Raw genomic sequence first — 23125 nt, 5'->3', positions numbered from 1 at the left:
CCTGATTAATATGGCAAGGAATGACTTATTTGAATGCCGCTTTTTTCACATCTCTGTAGGTCAGTCTTTTTTAGCTACACCACAGAACTCTCAAATGTGCATTTATCTTGTACACAAAACCCTCACAGCTATACCATACCATCGACAGTCAGCTGTGGACACTCTCTTTCAGCATTTGGTTGCTGTGCACTATGTTTCATTTTGGAGTCATGAGGGACATGTCTCTATTTCTATGTCCAGGACCAAAATATGTTGGTTGTAACAAGCGGTTATTTGAGTTACTGTTGCCTAATAAAATGGGTGGTAAGTGTATAAAATGATCTAAAAAGACTGAATGTCAAATGCTATCCAAGTTACAGGTGCCTGAACACTCTTGGGACAATGCATTACAAAAACATTCTTTAATAAAACACTGAAACCACAACAGCTTCTGCTCCACGGTGAATAACTTCTTACAAAAATTGTGAACATGCTTCACTTCATTTTTCTGTACAGTTCCATCTGATACACATGGTACAGTATCAAAAGGGTTTGGAAAGGTGAAACAAATTCTTCTATGTAGTTTATTTAAAAAAAGAACTTTTGCTGCGTAGATGCATCTAGTCTTGTTGTTCTAACAGCATAACAATTATACATAAAGGTTGAGAAGGTGTGCTCTTTAGCTCTGCTCCAGATTCATCATTTTCTGAAAGCCTTTACATATCCTCCACACTCCATTTATAGGCCGCTTCCTGCACAGCCTTTTTATCTGCCATCCTCTGGTAGCGTTTCTGTTCAAAACCATTTGACCTGCAAGACACAAATAAAATAACCCTATTAATTATGATACGACAAGCTAAAAGGCCAAAGACAATCCATTCAATTAGGCGCAAATTTAATATAGACGTGGAAAAAAATGATCACAATTTCTTTACCATTAATGTGCAAAATGACAAACTGATGTGTGTATTAAAAACATTCAATATTAAACTACAGTTCTGTCCTCAACAGTTTTCCTCTGTCACCGATGCACAAACTCTACCTGTCAACTCCGTCCCAGCGGTACCCCGGTGGAATATTGAACCGGTTTGGAGGTGGAGCAGGGCCTTTATATCGAGGTTTCTCTACAAAAATCAAAACAAACATACAAATAAATAAAAATACAAACAGTAGCAAAAGCAAAACTGCTGCTATTTAAAAGCTTCTTACAAGGATTGACCTGGTGAAATAAAATAAAGTCATAAATAAAATAAAACATATGTAATGTTAAATATCTTGTGTTTTTGTGCCACGGTCCTTTTTACGCCTGCGCATTGCAGCCATAGGATCGCCTTCTCTTTCCTGTTCTCTCAACATGCGGTCAAGATCCTCAAGTGGCTTAAGGGCTTCGCGCAGCGCTTCCTTAAGTTTCTGGTGATGCATCTGGATCTGTGCCAACCTATACATACATTTTAACATAAACCATTGAACCACTTTTATAATTTTTTATGTGGATATAATCACATAAACTGTGATATTTGAAATGATCATGCACATTTACCGTTTTCCCCACTGAGCGTATTTCTCGTCTGTTGCCGCTTTTTCACCAGCTTTCTTTTTCTGTTCATTTCTCTCTGAATTCAGATCCCTGCTTTTGCCACTTTTGTCTCTGAAAATCGCCTGAGCGTTACGCGATTCATCTGGTCAAAGGGGATGAATGGGTAAGTATGTAGAAACTTCATTATTTAATTTTAGGACTAAATAAAATACGACAATATAGATGATAAGCTGAAATGAGATGCAAAGCTGTATGAAGCTCTTCAATCAATGGGTGTAAAAAAATCTTAAGAGAGAAAAGTTGATGAAACCTTCAAGTGGCTGATTGTGTTTTTCTCTGCGTCTGTTCTCCTTTTGCTCTTTCCTTAAAATGTCCACAGAAACCAGGCCTGCCTTTCCACCAGATAGCATCCTTTGGCCCTGGTTATAAAAAAAAAAAAGACAATTGAAAAATATAACATTTGAGTGAAATCAGATTTGACATTAATCTTTGTTCCAACACAGTCTGCTTACCTGTGACTGGCCTGGCCTACGAGGTGGTGACAAATCTCCATCCGAGTCCCTTCCACTCGGTGGCTGCCCCCTGGGTGGAGACTGGTCAGAGTCTGAGCCCCGTTTAGTTTTTGAGGGCCTCCTTGGGGGAGATTGGTCGGAGTCTGAGGCGTTTCCCTTCAGGGGCCTTTTCCTCGGGGGAGACGGATCCGAGTCTGAATCATGTCTATTCTGACCCTTCTTAGCCACCGCTGACCGATGAGGATCCGGTGAGCGTTTTTTACTTAACAAGGATGAGCTGAGCTTGCTTTTGTTGGAGGCTGAATCTGACAAAGACACAGTTAATTTGTTAATTTTCATTTTGTAATGCCTTTTGAACAAAAATTAAAGATTTATTATTAGATCAAGCTATGTCTTTAAAATAAATTTCAATTCAAAACTCATGTTAAATGGGTCTCTGCTTTTTACTTTTATTCATATGCCACACCAGATTCCACTTTACAATTTAAATGGATCACTCACCTTTACTTTGCATTTTTTCTGACTTTCCTGAACACTGTCTTGGTGGTGACAAGTCTGGGGAGTCATGGCGTCTTCTCCTGGGAGGAGAGACATCTGGAGAGTCGTGACGTCTTCTCTTGGGAGGAGAGACATCTGGAGAGTCATGACGTCTTCTCCTGGGAGGAGAGACATCAGGAGAGTCGTGACGTCTTCTCTTGGGAGGAGAGACATCTGGAGAGTTGTGATGTCTAGTCCTGGGAGGAGAGACATCTGGAGAGTCGTGAGGTCTAGTCCTGTGAGGAGAGACATCAGGAGAGTCGTGACGTCTTCTCCTGGGAGGAGAGACATCTGGAGAGTCGTGAGGTCTTCTCTTGGGAGGAGAGACAACAGGAGAGTCGTGACGTCTTCTCTTGGGAGGAGAGACAACAGGAGAGTCGTGACGTCTTCTCTTGGGAGGAGAGACATCTGGAGAGTCATGAGGTCTAGTCCTGGGAGGAGAGACATCTGGAGAGTCATGACGTCTTCTCCTGGGAGGAGAGACATCTGGAGAGTCGTGAGGTCTAGTCCTGGGAGGAGAGACATCAGGAGAGTCATGACGTCTTCTCCTGGGAGGAGAGACATCTGGAGAGTCGTGAGGTCTAGTCCTGGGAGGAGAGACATCTGGAGAGTCATGACGTCTTCTCCTGGGAGGAGAGACATCTGGAGAGTCGTGAGGTCTAGTCCTGGGAGGAGAGACATCAGGAGAGTCGTGACGTCTTGTCCTGTGAGGAGAGACATCCGGAGAGTACTTCCGACTTCTCTTTGGTGGAGAGATGTCTGGAGAGTCATGCCGGGTCTTTTTGACAGGAGAATCCTGTCCTCTTCTCTTTGAGTTAAATATCTTGTGTTTTTGTGCCACGGTCCTTTTTACGCCTGCGCATTGCAGCCATAGGATCGCCTTCTCTTTCCTGTTCTCTCAACATGCGGTCAAGATCTTCAAGTGGCTTAAGGGCTTCGCGCAGCGCTTCCTTAAGTTTCTGGTGATGCATCTGGATCTGTGCCAACCTATACATACATTTTAACATAAACCATTGAACCACTTTTATAATTTTTTATGTGGATATAATCACATAAACTGTGATATTTGAAATGATCATGCACATTTACCGTTTTCCCCACTGAGCGTATTTCTCGTCTGTTGCCGCTTTTTCACCAGCTTTCTTTTTCTGTTCATTTCTCTCTGAATTCAGATCCCTGCTTTTGCCACTTTTGTCTCTGAAAATCGCCTGAGCGTTACGCGATTCATCTGGTCAAAGGGGATGAATGGGTACGTATGTAGAAACTTCATTATTTAATTTTAGGACTAAATAAAATACGACAATATAGATGATAAGCTGAAATGAGATGCAAAGCTGTATGAAGCTCTTCAATCAATGGGTGTAAAAAAATCTTAAGAGAGAAAAGTTGATGAAACCTTCAAGTGGCTGATTGTGTTTTTCTCTGCGTCTGTTCTCCTTTTGCTCTTTCCTTAGAATGTCCACAGAAACCAGGCCTGCCTTTCCACCAGATAGCATCCTTTGGCCCTGGTTATAAAAAAAAAAAAGACAATTGAAAAATATAACATTTGAGTGAAATCAGATTTGACATTAATCTTTGTTCCAACACAGTCTGCTTACCTGTGACTGGCCTGGCCTACGAGGTGGTGACAAATCTCCATCCAAGTCCCTTCCACTCGGTGGCTGCCCCCTGGGTGGAGACTGGTCAGAGTCTGAGCCCCGTTTAGTTTTTGAGGGCCTCCTTGGGGGAGATTGGTCGGAGTCTGAGGCGTTTCCCTTCAGGGGCCTTTTCCTCGGGGGAGACGGATCCGAGTCTGAATCATGTCTATTCTGACCCTTCTTAGCCACCGCTGACCGATGAGGATCCGGTGAGCGTTTTTTACTTAACAAGGATGAGCTGAGCTTGCTTTTGTTGGAGGCTGAATCTGACAAAGACACAGTTAATTTGTTAATTTTCATTTTGTAATGCCTTTTGAACAAAAATTAAAGATTTATTATTAGATCAAGCTATGTCTTTAAAATAAATTTCAATTCAAAACTCATGTTAAATGGGTCTCTGCTTTTTACTTTTATTCATATGCCACACCAGATTCCACTTTACAATTTAAATGGATCACTCACCTTTACTTTGCATTTTTTCTGACTTTCCTGAACACTGTCTTGGTGGTGACAAGTCTGGGGAGTCATGGCGTCTTCTCCTGGGAGGAGAGACATCTGGAGAGTCGTGACGTCTTCTCTTGGGAGGAGAGACATCTGGAGAGTCATGACGTCTTCTCCTGGGAGGAGAGACATCAGGAGAGTCGTGACGTCTTCTCCTGGGAGGAGAGACATCAGGAGAGTCGTGACGTCTTCTCTTGGGAGGAGAGACATCTGGAGAGTTGTGATGTCTAGTCCTGGGAGGAGAGAGATCTGGAGAGTCATGACTTCTTCTCCTGGGAGGAGAGACATCTGGAGAGTCGTGAGGTCTAGTCCTGTGAGGAGAGACATCAGGAGAGTCGTGACGTCTTCTCCTGGGAGGAGAGACATCTGGAGAGTCGTGAGGTCTAGTCCTGTGAGGAGAGACATCTGGAGAGTCATGACGTCTTCTCTTGGGAGGAGAGACATCTGGAGAGTCATGAGGTCTAGTCCTGGGAGGAGAGACATCAGGAGAGTCGTGACGTCTTGTCCTGGGAGGAGAGACATCTGGAGAGTCATGACGTCTTCTCCTGGGAGGAGAGACATCTGGAGAGTCGTGGCGTCTTCTCTTGGGAGGAGAGACATCTGGAGAGTCGTGAGGTCTAGTCCTGGGAGGAGAGACATCAGGAGAGTCGTGACGTCTTGTCCTGGGAGGAGAGACATCTGGAGAGTCATGACGTCTTCTCCTGGGAGGAGAGACATCTGGAGAGTCATGAGGTCTAGTCCTGGGAGGAGAGACATCTGGAGAGTCATGACGTCTTCTCCTGGGAGGAGAGACATCTGGAGAGTCGTGGCGTCTTCTCTTGGGAGGAGAGACATCTGGAGAGTCATGAGGTCTAGTCCTGGGAGGAGAGACATCTGGAGAGTCATGACGTCTTCTCCTGGGAGGAGAGACATCTGGAGAGTCGTGAGGTCTAGTCCTGGGAGGAGAGACATCTGGAGAGTCGTGACGTCTTGTCCTGGGAGGAGAGACATCCGGAGAGTACTTCCGACTTCTCTTTGGTGGAGAGATGTCTGGAGAGTCATGCCGGGTCTTTTTGACAGGAGAATCCTGTCCTCTTCTCTTTGAAGACAACTCGGGTGAGTCATGTCGACCTCTGCTTAATGAGCCAGCCTCTGTATTTTGATGTTCTTTTCCATTTCCTTCCTCTGTGTCATCATTTTGATCCACTTTTAGGAGAGGAAGTAAAACTATAGTAAACAACAGTCTTAACTTAATATTGCACAAATCCCCCCCTACTTCTGTGACTTCTTATTTACCTCCAATTGCTTTCCATCTGTTGCTGGTCCTAAAAACTTCCATCTGTTTCACTTCCTCAGGTCGATCATCAATCACCTCAGCAATCTGAACAGTTAACAAGAGATTAAGTTTTAAAACAGAACTTGTTGACATAACAAAATTACCCAAACTACAAGCATACCCATTTAATACAATAGATTAGATTTCAGCATTAAGTAAATGGCCTGTATTTGTATAGCGCTTTACTTAGTCCCTAAGGACCCCAAAGCACTTTACACGTTCAGTCATCCACCCATTCACACACACTGGTGATGGCAAGCTAAATTGTAGCCACAGCCGCCCTGAGGCGCACTGACAGAGGCGAGGCTGCCGGTGTTCCAGATCTACTGGCGTTTAGATCAACTGGCGTTAGTCGAACAGATGTGTGGCAGACTTCCGTTTCAGGAGCTGCTACCTACAGACTAGCAAAAAAACGCCAAATGTGTCATCTGTGACACTTGTGAGGTTATCTCAAACACACTCCGTCAGTCTTGATGCTGTTGAACAACAAAATGTTTAAAAATGTGGCGAGTTTACCTAGGGTTATCCTCATGCGCGACGCGATCGCGAAAACAGCAAACAATTAACACCATGCCGATGTTGTTCACAGGACAACAAGAGTAAACGATCGGGAGACTCTTGTTGTCGTTATCGTTCCCCTCACACGGTTTGTTTCTCCGAATTCAGCGTTTTTGCTTCACAACTAAAGCGAGCAGTTTACTTTGTGTGCACTAACATGGACTCGAGTCAACCAGTGCCACTGTAACCAATACGTCTACTCACAGAATGAGTGAAGCAATATGGATAACAGCAGAGGACAATTTATTTAGGGTCTGATGGCAATTTACCATCGGTGTCCAGCACTTTAAAGGATTGATGGACTGGAGCACATCTGTCCTTAACATACCCTCTTAAACATCAGCTTGACACTGATATATCAAAGGAAACTTAACCGACTTTAAGTGCAAATGTTTCAACCTGAACAACTTAAAACTTCTCTGGGATACAATGTAAACAAAGACAAGAAGAAGAAAAAAATATTTCCATCAATAGTCACTTTTCCTAACCAGGAGACAAGTGAATATATTATGTAAAGAGTCTTTTTTCTCAGTCCTGGGGTTGTAACGCCACAACCTCCTCAGTCCGTAATCAAAGAGTGTCTATTTGACAATAACCAAAATGTCTTTGGATAGTCTTTGTGAATGCAAACAAAACAAAACAAAAAAAAACAAATGATATTAGCTGGCCAGCAAAATAAAGAGAGTGTATGGCACTGAGTGCGGGCGTGTGTGTGAGTACTTCGGTCCAAATAATCAAGGTCCGGATGGATGAAGGGATGGCGGCCGCTTGTCCTTTAATGGCACCAGTAAGGCAGCACAGTAGTAAGGCAGCACAGCAGCGAGGCAGCACAGCAGTAAGGCAGCACAGCAGCGAAGCGTCTGGCAGGAGAACGAACAATAGTCCTTTTCAAGGCTACTGCAGAAGGCGATATTCCCCGCTAGCTCACCCAGCTTGCTCTCTGGCACAGCTACAAGCCACGTGAGCTTATAACCCTATAGTGACATACGAACTTGGCTACCAACGTCCGCTTAGCATGGCGGCTAATTGTCGAGCTTGCTAGCTTAGCCTCGATTAGCGATTAGCACCTTAATAACCATTACTACACATCACATCATAGCAAACACATGATAACACATGGAATAGTATAATATACATACGAAACAGATTTTTACCTGGCAGGAGAACGAACAATAGTCCTTTTCAAGGCTACTGCAGAAGGCGATATTCCCCGCTAGCTCACCCCAGCTTGCTCTCTGGCACAGCTACAAGCCACGTGAGCTCATAGCCCCTCCCGCTAGATAACCAAATTAACACTGGGTTACATCCACCCCTGCTTAAAGTGTGACGTCCCCGTCACTATCACCCGACAGAGATTGCACTAACCCAGCAATCTGTTGTTGTAATGACAGGAAAAAGTTATTGAGCAATGCAAGTGTCATCGGCACATTGGAACTGTGATGCTTACAATCGACTTTGTAGCCGACCTGATAGTCACTGAGATAAGCCGGTGGCACTCTCCTCCTTTGTGGCCTACCACATGTTGGGGCTGGGCTGAGCACCTCCTCATCGTTTGCTGTCTCCGATCCTGTCAGATCTACAATGAATTCAGGTGCCCCAGGATTCAGAGGATACTGTGGCTGGGACGCCTCCTGTTCTCCCAGAACATCCCTTTGATCCGCCAACAAGTCATTGTCAGGAAATTGGCTGGATGTAAAGTTTATTTCCTCGTCTTGCCCAAACTCCTCCTCCAGCCGAGTTTCTTCTGTGTTGCTCCCTGCATCCACTCTCATGAGAGGTTGAACCGAACTGGTTAGCACATCCTGACTGTCACATTGCAGGTTAACCGGTAGGAACCCACAGGGAAGAAGCATGTCACGATGCAGAACTCGCTCTCTGCCCTCTGCATCCTCTGGCCTAATCACATAAACCGGGATAGACTCATCCGTCTGCTTAACAACGATGTGCACAATAGGCTCCCACTTATCAGAGATTTTGTGTTTCTTTCTTAGGCTCAGATTCCTTACCAGGACTCTGTCACCCACTTCCAATGGAAGGGCAGTAACCTTAGCATCCCAGCGTCTTTTGTTCAACAATTGTCTCTTCTCAGCATTTCTTGAGGCTAGGTCGTATGCATACTTCAGCCTACTCTTTAGTTCTCGTACATACTGAATATGTGTTCTGGTGCTGTGGCCACGTGGACTATGTCCAAAACAGAGATCAATCGGAAGGCGTGGCTCTCTACCAAACATCAGAAGGAAGGGCGCTTCTCCAGTTGCGTCATGTTTTGTACAGTTATAAGCATGTACAAGGGGGCGAACATACTTCCTCCACTCCTCTTTTTTCTTATCCTCCAGAGTTCCGAGGAGGTCCAACAGAGTCCTGTTGAATCTTTCCACTGGATTTCCACGTGGATGGTAGGGTGTCGTACGGGACTTTGTAATCCCTGCTAGTTTACAAAGCTCTGCCACTATTTCAGATTCAAAACAAGCACCTTGATCACTATGGATTCTGCGAGGAAACCCGTAGTGACTGATGAAGTTCTCCCATAACACTGTGGACACCGTTTTCGCTGTCTGATCTCTCGTGGGATATGCCTGTGCATATTTTGTAAAATGATCAGTTAGTACTAGGATGTTCCTGGTGTCTCTCGAATCGGGTTCTATTGTCAGAAAATCTATGCACACTAACTCGAGGGGACCACTGACTTTGATGTTGACAAGTTTAGAGGCTTTCTGCACTCGTGCCTTTCGTTTCACACACCTCTCACATGTTTTACACTTGTTCTCAATGTAGCTAGCCATTTTTGGCCAGTAAAACCTCGCTCTAGCCAGTTCTAAGGTTCTCTCAATACCCATGTGACCTGTCTCGTCATGAACACCTTGGAAAGCTCTCTCTCGATGGCTATTAGGGATGACAAGTTGATGGAAGGCCTTCCCCTTTTGATCAAAAACTCTACGGTATAGCACCCCATCAACTAGAAGTAACTTTGATTTCTCCCGTAAAAACAGAACCACCTCAGGTTCCTCAGACTTTCTGTCAAAAGTCTCATCCCCAGTCTCTAAAATGCCTATGATGCGGGCTAAAGAGCTGTCATTTCTCTGTAACTGATACCAGTCCACCATAGACATTCCCGGTAGGGCTGACTGGCCAGGTAGGGGGACCGGATCCTCAAGGTCATCAGGAACCGCACTGTCATTGCACAAGAGTGTTTCCACGGCAGGGATTACAGTGTCGACTGTCTGTGTGCCTTCACCTAAGATCGTGTTGACATTGACACTATGACGCTTACACACAGTACTCATTGCCTCCCCATCGAGAACTTTAAACTCCTCAGGGGACAAACTAGCACAGTCCAGCATGCTGGAGATTCTTCTGTCTGTCTCCAGGGACTCCTCGTCCTCCTCTGAGGGTCCATGAGGCCTCCTAGAGAGCCCGTCAGCATCAGTGTTATGTTGGCCAGATTTGTAGTGTATGTCAAAGTTGTAAATCGACAGAGAAGCAAGCCATCTGTGACTTGCAGCATCAAGCTTCGCACTGGTCAACACATACGTCAAAGGGTTGTTATCAGTCAGCACCTTGAAATTAGCCCCATACAAATAATCATGGAACTTCTCACTTACTGCCCACTTGAGGGCGAGAAATTCTAATTTATGTACAGGATAATTCTTTTCGCTTTTGGAGAGGCCACGACTAGCATAAGCTACTACTCGAGTCTGGCCGTCTTGAACCTGATACAACGCTGCTCCCAGGCCTGACATACTGGCATCTGTGTGTACTACGTACGGGAGCTGCCAGTTGGCGAAAGCCAGAACAGGTGCTGAAATCAGTTTTTCAACGATAAGGTCAAAAGCAGCCTGGCAGGCAGGGGTCCATTTTGCCCCAAGTGAGGGTGACTTTGTTCGTGGCCAATGTTTTTGGCCTTTATGCCTGGGGGCTAGTTCTCCCTTTAACAAGTCATTGAGAGGCCTGACAATGCAAGAATAATCCCTCACAAACCGCCTGTAATACCCCGTGAAACCTAGGAATGACCGAAGCTCTTTGGCAGTTTGTGGGCATGGCCAGTCTTTCACAGCAGTAATTTTGTCTGGGTCAGGCTGGATCCCCTGGGCAGATATTACATGCCCCAGATATTTCACGGAGGTTTGGAAGAACTTGCATTTAGAAGGGGATAACTTCAGACCAAACTCAGCAATGCGCTTAAGGACCTTCATCACCCGCTCTTCATGCTCTTCCAGTGAGTTGGAGAAGATTATGAGGTCATCTAGAAATGCAACAACCTCCTGGAGGTTAATTCCCTCCATCACTTTCTCCATTGTCCGTTGAAACGTGGCAGGGGAGTTAGTCAAGCCTTGAGGCATCCTCCGAAATTGCCATGTTCCAAACGGCGTTGTAAATGCTGTCTTGGGTCGATCACATGGCTCAACTTCAAGTTGATAGTACCCGCTCTTGAGATCTAAAACAGTGAACCATTTTGAACCAGAGAGCAGAGTGAACGTCTCCTCTATACGAGGCAATGGGTATGCGTCCTTTTTGGTGAGGTTGTTTAGTCTCCGGTAATCTACAACCATTCGCAGTTCCCCATTCTTTTTCCTTACAAGCACTACTGGAGAGGCATAGGGGCTATGTGACTCCTCTATAATGCCTGTTGCCAAAAGGTCTTGGAGGTGTCTTTTCAAATCATTGAAATCAGCGGGCGAAACACGTCTTGTCCGCTCTTTGAATGGGACATGAGGTTCTAACTCAATGCGGTGACTGACCCCCGTCACACTACCAACGTCAAGATCATGTTTCGAGAAAGCATCTGATGCTTCTTTGACAATTCTAGCCTGTATGTGCTCTTTGAATTGTGGTGATATCGGGCTGTCCCCAAAATCAAGGCCAAGAAGCACGGCAGATTGGTTACTGTCCTCGCTATGAGAAGCTAGCAGGGACTGTGCCTGCAGAGGAGCATCTTCGGGCTGGGGGTTCAGATCAGGGAGTGCAACAGGAACCGCCCAATCAATGGGGGAGCACTCAGCAATAGCTGTTCCAGGATACAGTGTGATGCCCCGCCGAGAGGCATTTTTGACCGCAACTTTAAACTTACAGTGAGACATAGGTTTTATATCAACTATCTGGTCATAGATGATAAACCCCCCTGGTGTAGGTGTGTCCTCCGAGCTACACACAAGAGCCTGAAATTTATCGCTCCCAGGTTTAGTGTGGCAGATGGCTTTCAAAGTATACACCTCACCTGGTTTCAAATGCACCGGTACCTTGCTGGAGAGTGCAACACGGAGGGCTTTGACCTCGTCTGCTTGGGGGTCAGCCTGCTTGAAACATTTGGTATATGCCATGACCCAGTTAGTGTCAATGGGTAGAGTCTGCAGAAACTTTGCTCCACCCTTTTTTTGACAGTCTTGTAGCATGGGACCTAACACATTTGTGCCCACAAGAAGAGAAAACTTATCATTGTACGATTGATCTGGACTAACTAATGCTAAGATGTTGAAACACTTGTCTGTGCCACAAGCACTTTCAGGGAACTGAACTTTAGCCTCAATGTACCCCACATATGGTACCTTTTGTCCAGCCGCACCTTCGATGTCCAGTACCTCTTTTATAGAGAACAGTTCTCTATGAGAAAGATAGCGAGAATAGAATGACTCTGATATTATTGACACTTGGGACCCGGTGTCAATTAAACACCGACATGGAACTTGATCTAACCATGCTAAACCATCACAAGGCTCCCCAATTAGACCCTGAGGAAACTGGGGAGGCACCGTTGGAGCTGGGGCTTCGTACATGCACTGGCTTGAAGGCTTGGAACTGCTCTGACCATCAGCTCCTGCTCGTTCCACAGCAGGAGCTCCTACTGGTTTAAAGGCAAGTTGGACTGTGGACTATTCTGTCGCTGAGCCATTGAACACTGGCTTTGCCCAGCACTGTGCCTCTCACACAATTTCTTTTGCACTAATATGGCATTGGTTGGGTTTGAACATTGTGGCAACATATGTGAATCCTCCCCACAATTATAGCAAAATTTCCCAACCCTTTTATGATCACCAGGTAGCCTAGCAGGAGTTGGTGGAGCTGGATTGTGGATTTTGGTTCTGTGCGATAGCTTCTGCCTAGTTTTATCACTTTTGGGACACTGAGAATTTGCTGCAGATGAGCTGTTCATTAGCTCTGCTTCTAGCTGCCTGATTCTTTCCTCCAGTTGCTCTCTGGTACAAGCATCCAGCGCTGTGGGAGGTGTGCCAGAATGCCTGCCGTCATCTGTGGCTACGAGTGTTCGAGCCTGCACTTTAGTTGAGGTGCCGCTCATGTAACGTCTCCTGCGCATTTCTTTTAACTGACTCTCTTTCTCATGCGTTCTGATTTTAAAAAGCAGCTCTGAGAAAGTGGGAATAGCATGATGTGCAGATCCCACTATTTCTTTTAGATGCAGAGTGGCAATTAGAGAGTCATCCCAGCAACCTCTGAGGAACTGCTTTAGTAGCTGAACATCAAAATCACTTCTAGGTATGCCATTACCGTCAACTACCTCCTGCAGCAACGTCTGGAGTCGGCGCAAGTAATCAGATGCCTTTTCTCCACTATTCTGATGAGTCTCTAGGTACTGGATATACAGCTCTTCACCTCCAGTGACATTGCCATAAGCCTTGTCAAGCTCATCGAGATAGTGTTTTGGTGATGCTTGAGACCCAATAGAAAGGGCCACATTCAAAGCAGGGCTAGCCAAGCTATCGAGGAAAACACGGCGCTGCTGCCCTTCGGAAAGGGTAGAGTCATTTAGTACCTGTTTAGCTCTAAGTCGCCATACCCTGTACTCTACCTCATTAGGGGGTTTTGGAGAGTTTCCTGAAAATGAGCGGAGCTCAAAACCAGAGGGAGTGTGCATGGGCGAGTCATGTTTTACAATGTGCTCCACAATGACTCTCTGAACCTCCGCTGGCAAAGGATCAACAAGCAGGGAGTCCGCATCAAGTGCCTGTTTAGCCTTGGGCACATGGCCATCATCACAGGCGGCAGTTGACCTGGGACCTGGTGTGGACTGAGTTTTAACTCCCAAGGCAGGAGTTGAGGTAGCTAACCCCTTATATGTATCATTTTTCCCACACATGTGGCTCACTGCAGCCTGATTTAAAGTCATGGGGCTCACATTATATGCTAATGCCAGTTCGTTTACTTGTTCTCTGAAACTAGCAGTCACATCATCAATTGCTCGAGCGAGGGGGACCACATCATGCGCCAGGTGAAAACTGTCAGGTCCCTGAGGACAGTACTCATCTATCTGAATAACCTCCCAACACTCCCCATCTGCTGAATGTTCTCCATCTAAGAGCATTGGGGTAATGCACTCCATGAACTGACACAAAATAGTGTCAGGGAGACTATCTATTTGTTGAATTTTGACAACGTGATCCAGCAAAGCGAATGCTCTTTGCACCTCTTGCAGTTTAATCCCGGCTTTAGCCCCTTTTAACAAAACAGTGTACTCTGGATCAAAACCATACCTGTCACAAAACTCCATTGTCTCTCTCTGCAAAGCAGTAGATGAATTCACAGATGTCTGAGCATGTGCTTCAGGATAAAGTTAGTGATGCGCTCCAGTCCCTGTTCGGGCGCCAATTTTTTCCTACTACTCTTAGTTGTAACCAATACGTCTACTCACAGAATGAGTGAAGCAATATGGATAACAGCAGAGGACAATTTATTTAGGGTCTGATGGCAATTTACCATCGGTGTCCAGCACTTTAAAGGATTGATGGACTGGAGCACATCTGTCCTTAACATACCCTCTTAAACATCAGCTTGACACTGATATATCAAAGGAAACTTAACCGACTTTAAGTGCAAATGTTTCAACCTGAACAACTTAAAACTTCTCTGGGATACAATGTAAACAAAGACAAGAAGAAGAAAAAAATATTTCCATCAATAGTCACTTTTCCTAACCAGGAGACAAGTGAATATATTATGTAAAGAGTCTTTTTTCTCAGTCCTGGGGTTGTAACGCCACAACCTCCTCAGTCCGTAATCAAAGAGTGTCTATTTGACAATAACCAAAATGTCTTTGGATAGTCTTTGTGAATGCAAACAAAACAAAACAAAAAAAAACAAATGATATTAGCTGGCCAGCAAAATAAAGAGAGTGTATGGCACTGAGTGCGGGCGTGTGTGTGAGTACTTCGGTCCAAATAATCAAGGTCCGGATGGATGAAGGGATGGCGGCCGCTTGTCCTTTAATGGCACCAGTAAGGCAGCACAGTAGTAAGGCAGCACAGCAGCGAGGCAGCACAGCAGTAAGGCAGCACAGCAGCGAAGCGTCTGGCAGGAGAACGAACAATAGTCCTTTTCAAGGCTACTGCAGAAGGCGATATTCCCCGCTAGCTCACCCAGCTTGCTCTCTGGCACAGCTACAAGCCACGTGAGCTTATAACCCTATAGTGACATACGAACTTGGCTACCAACGTCCGCTTAGCATGGCGGCTAATTGTCGAGCTTGCTAGCTTAGCCTCGATTAGCGATTAGCACCTTAATAACCATTACTACACATCACATCATAGCAAACACATGATAACACATGGAATAGTATAATATACATACGAAACAGATTTTTACCTGGCAGGAGAACGAACAATAGTCCTTTTCAAGGCTACTGCAGAAGGCGATATTCCCCGCTAGCTCACCCCAGCTTGCTCTCTGGCACAGCTACAAGCCACGTGAGCTCATAGCCCCTCCCGCTAGATAACCAAATTAACACTGGGTTACACCACCACTGGCCAAGTGCCACAGCCTACAGCCAGATCAACTTGTGACACACATCTGCAGCACGTCTGAATTCGTTTCATGCACAATACATTTGTACCTTTCAATTGTGTCTGTTTGTGCGTCATGCAAATAAACCTTTGAAATGAATGAAATGACACTAATATTTCACTAGTTTTGTAACATCACATGTCGTTACCGTAGTCTGTGTCTTTTCTCTGCGAACAAACATTTTAGAGTTGGTTGTTATATACAGTCTGTATAAGTGTGGTTAATCTAATAAACATTTGTAAGGAGATGGCAGTTACTGTGAATGTACAGCAGTTACACAGTGATTAGTAATAAACAGTCAGACAATGACCCTGACTTTCTCATTCAGTCTTGTAGATTGAATGCACCTTCTGTGGAAAGTGGTACCACACAGTGTGTGTGGACTTCCCCTGTGCAGAAGGCGACTACAAATGTTGTGCATGTTAAATAAACAGAAAAAAGTGATCCCTGATGTCTTTGCTTACTGATTGTTTTCAGTGTTGACAAGCCACATTGCTGCCATTGCATCTTTCAACATGTTTGTGGGTAGATTTGGATGTACCAGGGGTAAGTGCAGCCACTCAGCCTCTACTCAATGTCATCATAGCAAGTTAATCTAGTAGTGGGCTATGGTATTTGGCCACAGGTGGCAGCAGTGGACTGACCTCCATTTGAAACTGCTCCAGCTGCTGTGTGATAGTGGATCTGCTACAAATTGAAGATCATATGGAAGTTTTGGAAATTAACCCTTGTATTATGTTGAAAAACAAAAAAGTGACATTGATTTTGTTGCGGGTCATTTTGACCCATACTGTGTAAATCCACTCAGAATTGTCAAGAAACTGCAATAAAACAATAGCACCTTTATTTTCCATCAGATAAATATGTAGAACACAGACATACAACAGTGACTTTCCATAACTATTTTAGGAACAATTTGGTTTTTCGTTCTTACAAACACGTATTTTGAACTTGCCCAACGTTCTCAGTTTTTCAATGCTCAACATTTTCGATTTTGTCCACATGATGGACAGAATGTAACTGTGTGCTTTCTGCAGATGTACTTCTTGTATTTCTCACAAAAAGTGCTTGTTTTCAAACAGGAATCTTCCTAACTAAGATTTAAAACAAAAGATTTCTACGTCTCCTCCAGTCTCACAAACAGAACCAATCGACACACCTGAGTCACTGACTTTCTTATATCCACTCACTCTCACTGGCTCTGTTTATTACTAATCACTGTGTAACTGCTGTAAATTCACAGTAACTGCCATCTCCTTACAAATCTTCATTGGATTAACCACACTTATACAGACTGCATATAACTACCAACTCTCCAGCCATGTTGATGGATTGCCTATATTGGCTGGAAATATTAATTTCCAGAGAAAGGACACAGACAGACGATGCTTACAGGATGTGATGTGACAACACTAATGAAATATTGACGTGTCATATTTGTCCAAGGCGTATTTCATTGTTATGGAAAAAGAGAATATTAAAATCATGATGACCAATTGGAGCAGTGATTTCTATGACTTTGTGTATATAATTTGGAATTTTGTACAAATGTAGGCCAATAAGGAATATATGATATCATTTCATTCTTTTCAAACAGACACAATTGAAAGGTACAAATGTGTTTTGCATGAAACACTGGGTTTAACAAAAACAACAACATTATCAGTACCCTCAGGTGAGGAAGTACCTTGTTCATGTGTGGTGGCAGCTGGGGACCTATGAAGCCAACACTGTTGTGAGGCATGGTGGTGATGGTGCGTGGGCTCACCACCGGCTGGGGAGATGCCTGACCAGATATGCCAGCGTTATGGTTCAAGTGGCTGTAGTCCCCAGTTTTTCCCACATCTGTGCACCTGATGACATGGAAAAAAGAATATTAACCATGACAAAGCATCAACATTATAACATTAGGTTATAATAATACATTTTCTACAAGAAAAGTGAGAATAAACATGTCTACATTATTAAATAATGATGGGAAAAGTTCTACTGAAGGAATAAGCCTAGAATGTTTAAAAATACCGATGTTTACTCACTTGATGTAGAAGAGGACATAGGCCTGCTGGTTGAGAACAGTGCTAATGTCACTGACTGACACGGACGAGTCATTCATCTGAAACCACTGCTCATTGCTGGCCTGTGAGACAGAATGAGAGAGATGTGACACAGCAGATTCAGTTTCTGAATTGAATTTGAGCTAAAAAGAAGAATCTTATGGTTATATAGGGGTCTTTTTTTTCTTTCTTTCAATGCATACAAAGTAGTTTTCTGCTGAAATGTGTTGTTTATGGTGTTTGTTTGTTTGTACTACGCAACAGCAGCATTCAAACAGATTCGGGCACAGCCAGTACCTTAATATAGCAGAAATAGTGTCCAGTATGACAACTCAATCCAGAGTGAACCAGCACAGCATACAGCCTGTAGAGCTGGGGCTCCCCGTGGGACTGCGACATGAAGGGCCGCAGATCCAGATGCTCCAAATACTTCACATCCTGATGACCACCAAACAAAAAAATTCAAACATTACATGCAAATATCCTGTTTTATAATAAAACAAAGCATCTGTCATGTATCTTTATGACTTAAGCAGACACTATTGGCCATTTGCCTTTGTGATTTTGCCTCCACTGAAGTCTGCAAAGCGTTTGAGTGAGATGGTGAGCACATTGGCGCTGCGATGGATTGTAAATCTTTTTGAGGCCGTTACCATTTTGTTGCACCTGAAGGAAACAAACATTCAGCTTGTTGACAAAAATCACACCTAAACACTAAAACTCATCATGGTTTGGCATCTCTTTGACTTACTTGGTGCATTTATAAGCATTTTCACCACCCAGCTGTTCTGGCTTGACAAACTGCTCCAGAGCTTTGGAGACATTTGGAGCAGTCTATATGAACAGAGAGAGAGAGGAAAAACCTCACACTCCATAATGCAGAGAATACATAGTAGCAACGTCACTTTGAATGTTGTCCAATTACCTTAATTTCCAGAGTGACATCCAGAAAAGGGTCAAATGTATCTGAGACAGCTTTGCAGTTTAAACATTTAACTGAAACAGAAATCAGTGCTATGAGTATCGCACAAGCTGTAAGACATAAAAAGGCAAATAAAAGAAAAATAAATCAAACCTTAAAAAACAGTGACTTACCTCTGGATCTTAGGTACCCGCCAAACACTTGATGGATGAAAGAGGTTGCCTGCGTTTGCCTGTCCAATCTATAATAAAAAGATAAAGCACAAAAGTTAACTAATAAGGACAGTGCAACAATTAACTGACTGACCATTTATTTTTTAGCATTTTGGAACCAGACAATCACTTTACAGTATTCAAGTAGCAGAAAAGACAATAGGAGGAATTGGAGCACGATTAATTACTTAAGAGGCCATCTGCTGCTACACGGGAAGAATTGATTTGATGAGAATTGACACTTTAGGTTCTTAAAAAAAGAAATGAATTAATAAATTATTTTTAGGAGTCTAACAAGAAGCACAACACTCAGCCCAGTGCATCTGTTAAACGTGTAGTTTTGGTTAAATGTGCACATAGACTTCGAAGCTCTATAGTAACACATAGAAAAACCTGGATTTTCTGAATTTTGCTGCTGCAATAATAGCACTAATGCCATTAGGGTGAATAAGAGATGACCTGAGGGGTTGAGTGCTCCTGCTCACACTGCTTACCCTGTTGCCTCAGAAGAAATCTATACTAGACACTAAGTCTGGCAGCTCTCTGCCATAATCCCAGACACCTGTTTTACTACACGTTTAAGCCGCTTCTGATCTTTTCAAGCCCTGTTACCAAAACAAGCTACCACACCCAGTGTAAGAATACTTTCTGTGTTGGAGCAGTCAAGTTCATTAAAAAACTTGATATAATAATGAGGTATTATATCAAGTGGCTTGCCTAGTATGTAAACTGAGGTGTCAGTCAGGCAAGAGACTGAGGAATCTGCATTTCTGAAAAATACTCTCAGCAATTGAAGCATTAATAGTTAAAAGGAACTAGTATAAACTGCACTTCCTGAAAAACAGGATAAAGGATTTATTTCATATTCTCCTACTGTCACGGTGTTACCTCTACGTAGCTAATTATGGATCTTACTACATAATAAAGTGCAAACACTGTCAAGCCCAAGTAAAAATATTTTTGTGTGTTTAACTTGTTTAGAATGCATGCAATGTAAAATGACACTCACTTGGTTCCAGGTAAGCAGGACCTTTGCATAGCATCCACTGTGCACCGCAGGAATTCATGAGCATCTTCCTGGCTTCCATAGCGGAAGTGGTTTGCAATCCCTGTGTGAGGGGAACGAGGAAAAACAGAACCAAAAAACAAAGCAGGAGGTGAATTATTGTAAAGGATACCACAGTTAAATGCAAGTTTACACTTATTTAAAAACAGAATTCAAAATCCCTCCAGATTATTTCCCTCCAAAATTACAAAAGGTAAACAGTCACACAGCGCCTCCTATCATTAAAATATAGGTAAACACTTTGCACAGAGCACAGCAACAACAGTCATCCACTTACACCCAAGCTCATTGAGTACACCAATGGGCTTAATGACATTCCCAGAGTTGGTAAAAACCTGAATGATGTGGTTTTGCATGGTACACATCATACAGAACCCTGGCTCATGACCTGCAGCAGAGACAGAGACAAAATACTGAGTGAGTAAGGAGTGATACAATGTGAGAATCAGCGCAGGACTGCGTAACACCACTGTTGGTGAAATAAACGTACATGTTTTGGAGTGCTCCCGCGTCAGCATGTAGTTTGCTAAAGGAGGGGTGTAGCTGAGACACTGCAGGGCTGAGTTGAGGAAGCAGGTGTTCCCCATGTTCTGGAGGCCTGCACCAATGAGGTGAACCTGGGCCCAATTTAGGCTGAGCCGATCTGGTGAGAACAGCACCTTCTGGGGCAAGTCAATTCCATCGCCACTGCTGATCACTGACACACAGAGCCACAATTATTACTAAAAATCTGTTTCAATACATTTTAAAAAGGAGATAATTTAATGCCACCTTACTTATACAACCACACACTGGCACATGGCAAAGTCATGTCAGGACATCACAGTAATAGCTACAACTATTAACAGTTATATAATGTGATTCTGGCCACTGTGAAAAACTCCTAAACAGCCTCAGGAAGAAAGATAGGACAATTTGCCTTCTCCTTTGTTTCTGCTAAACAAGTTGGGCTGCCGGTCTTTATATAAAAACAGCAATTGCATCACGAGCTGAAGTGACTGATCATGCAAAGCTGGATGCATTACATAACTGGATGAATGAACGGAGAAGGGAAGCAGCAACACAACACCCACAAAAGCAGTTGTCAAACTTGTGTGAAAGCAGAAGCAAAAAGATTAGCTGTACGTTACTAAAACCAATTCTGACAAATATGGGTAAATAATGGCTAAAAAGTGTGGTTCCATATTTGCTAAAACTGGTTGGAAAACTATTCTGTCTGACAATAAAAATCTTCAAACAGCTTAAAAAGACATTTTGAAAAAAAGCCAGGCTTTGCTCTGACCTTGGTCCTTGGGCTGGTCCTCAGAGGAGGGTGTACTCTGAGGACCAGCCCCTTGGTCCTTGGGCTGGTCCTCAGAGGAGGGTGTACTCTGAGGACCAGCCCCTTGGTCCTTGGGCTGGTCCTCAGAGGAGGGTGTACTGTTGTACACAGCAGCTCCAGGTCCGAGTCCGGCTGACTCGTGGTCAGACTTTTCTGAAGATCTGTCAACTATGGTCATTGTTCATAGCTGCATTAGGAACATAGACACATACGTTTATGAACTGAAAACAAAACAAAACAAAAAAATCAACAACAACTCATTGTTATTTTGGAAAAAGGGAAAGGGAAAGAAAACTTAAATACTACATCAATCCTACACTGGTTAGGTAGCAGTACAGTGAGTTTGGACAACAACAACTAAATACAAAAGCCACATTAACAGATTATACCCAATTTCGCTGTGCAAAAAACTGCACAATGACAATAAAAAGCTCTAAGTCTCTTATAGCTTATAGTTAAATAACGCTATATTAAACACTGCCCTCATACCATCGCCTAAACTTTCAGCAAACAAGTATCAGAAATTGTGTTAGATTGGATGATTTGTTTACATTCAAAAACAGACTAGCATAAGTGAGAGCCAAATATTAGTTTTTGACCGTTTGTTTTTATTTGAATCATCTTGTCAGATTCCTTTTAAATAACAAACACCAGTAGACAAGAGTAACTTTCGACATCTAATTTAACTCTGTCCAACTAACAAACTTAAAATATCGACAAAAATTAGTGTTTAGAAAACTCAAGAGGGGAAATGCCAGATAACCCACTCGACCGAGGAAATTTCCAAGTCGGAAGCACGTTTACAACAGAAGCAGCTGTTCCCTCCCACCTGCTCTTACAGAGTGGCTCACATTGGCTAAATGACGGCTGCTAGGCCTTTAACACGCAGCGTCGCAAAACCTCAAGAAAACACACAAAAAACCCTGATCATATCAGACGGAGAGCAAGTTGAGAGCTTACCAGTCTTGTCGATTTCCGAGATGGACTGACGCGCACTTAAAGAAGATGCAAAAACCATGGAAACCACATAAACATATTTGTACATTAACATAAAGCTGTTGTACACACACACACACACACATATGAAGAGAGAGAGAGAGTATGCATAGTATGCAAACGGCTACCAAACAGCCATCATAATTCGTCATACAATGAGAACAGAACAAATCAACAATTGTTATAAACACTGTTATAAACACTGAAAAGTTATAAACACTGAAAAGAGTAAAACAGAAATAGAAACAATGTCCTAGTCAAGAAATAACAAAAGGATTCAAAATTACCGTCATTATTTCTGATCTCGCTTTAATCTCGGTGCACATCTCTAAATAAACAGACAGAAATAAAACTTTGTTTTGTTGTCACAAAAATCAGGTCTGTGTGAATGATTAATTGTCACTGTCATTAAGCATATTTTATAGAATTTATATGCAAAGTAAACAAGCTGTGAAAAAGAGACCTAACTGGAAAGATTTCAGAAACTGTGAAACTTGTAAAATATGTGTACACACACACACACACACACACACACACACACACGTAGGAAAATATTTAGTATACACATCCAGAAATGCATATACTATTATATATTGTACATATATTTATTAGTTTCAGATGTAGCCATTCTTGTGTTTTGCTTGTTTACATTATTGAATTTTGCACAACTCTGTTGCTTGTGAAGCTCGCACACAAGAATTTCACTCACATGTGCTGTACCAATGTACCTGCACATGTGATGTGACAATAAAAGTGATTTGATTTGATTTGATTTAACTGGAATCACTCCAAAGTAGTGGGTTAAAAAAGGGGAACAAGAGTCAACAGTCTACATTTCACCCTTTTTAGGATTCCTCCTCTACCCGGACACACCTGCTAAGATGGAGACCACATCACGTGAGGCTTTCTGCTTCAGGCCTATCCCAGACCAAGATCCAGGCAAAGGTCAACAGACTTGGCTCACCCTAGAGAGTAAACTCATCATGTCTGCATAAAGATAAGACTCATTTATGATGGCACGCAAGGCTGTGGCTTTCTGTTCAGTGCATGTGTGTGTCTTGGAAATGGTTTGGGCAGTGTGCTATGAGTGAGAAGGCAGAGATGGTAGAGATTATAAAGGTGATTTTGTGATTAAAGCTTAGATTAAAAAAAAACCCTACACTGCCATTAAACTGAAAAACACTGTAA

The 23125-nt window shown here is 43.3% G+C and overlaps 2 protein-coding genes across 2 annotated transcripts; both read right to left on the bottom strand.

The window, feature by feature from the left end:
* Nucleotides 1–386: 386 nt before the first annotated feature.
* Nucleotides 387–3463, bottom strand: LOC143420821 (BUD13 homolog). Its single transcript, XM_076889149.1, has 7 exons — nt 2989–3463; nt 2530–2754; nt 2029–2333; nt 1827–1935; nt 1520–1658; nt 1022–1417; nt 387–789 (listed from the first exon to the last, which is right to left on the bottom strand). Exons 2-6 carry the CDS (start codon nt 2540–2542, stop codon nt 1246–1248), a joined length of 738 nt encoding a protein of 245 aa, XP_076745264.1. The 5' UTR covers nt 2543–2754; nt 2989–3463; the 3' UTR covers nt 387–789; nt 1022–1245.
* Nucleotides 3187–21134, bottom strand: LOC143420820 (uncharacterized). The gene is made up of 17 exons (XM_076889147.1): nt 20903–21134; nt 20111–20317; nt 19898–20008; nt 19564–19663; nt 18516–18583; nt 18346–18416; nt 18172–18254; nt 17975–18086; nt 17718–17858; nt 17403–17503; nt 17054–17219; nt 5979–6063; nt 4665–5888; nt 4164–4468; nt 3962–4070; nt 3655–3793; nt 3187–3552 (listed from the first exon to the last, which is right to left on the bottom strand). The coding sequence occupies exons 1-17, from the start codon at nt 21117–21119 to the stop codon at nt 3381–3383; spliced, it is 3411 nt and encodes a 1136-aa protein (XP_076745262.1). The 5' UTR covers nt 21120–21134; the 3' UTR covers nt 3187–3380.
* Nucleotides 21135–23125: the final 1991 nt, after the last annotated feature.

The sequence above is a fragment of the Maylandia zebra genome, linkage group LG10, assembly GCF_041146795.1.
Source record: "Maylandia zebra isolate NMK-2024a linkage group LG10, Mzebra_GT3a, whole genome shotgun sequence".
Taxonomy (NCBI): Eukaryota; Metazoa; Chordata; class Actinopteri; order Cichliformes; family Cichlidae; genus Maylandia; species Maylandia zebra.
The sequence above is the reverse complement of the archived record's forward strand: the minus strand, read 5'-3'. Positions and strand labels throughout refer to the sequence as shown.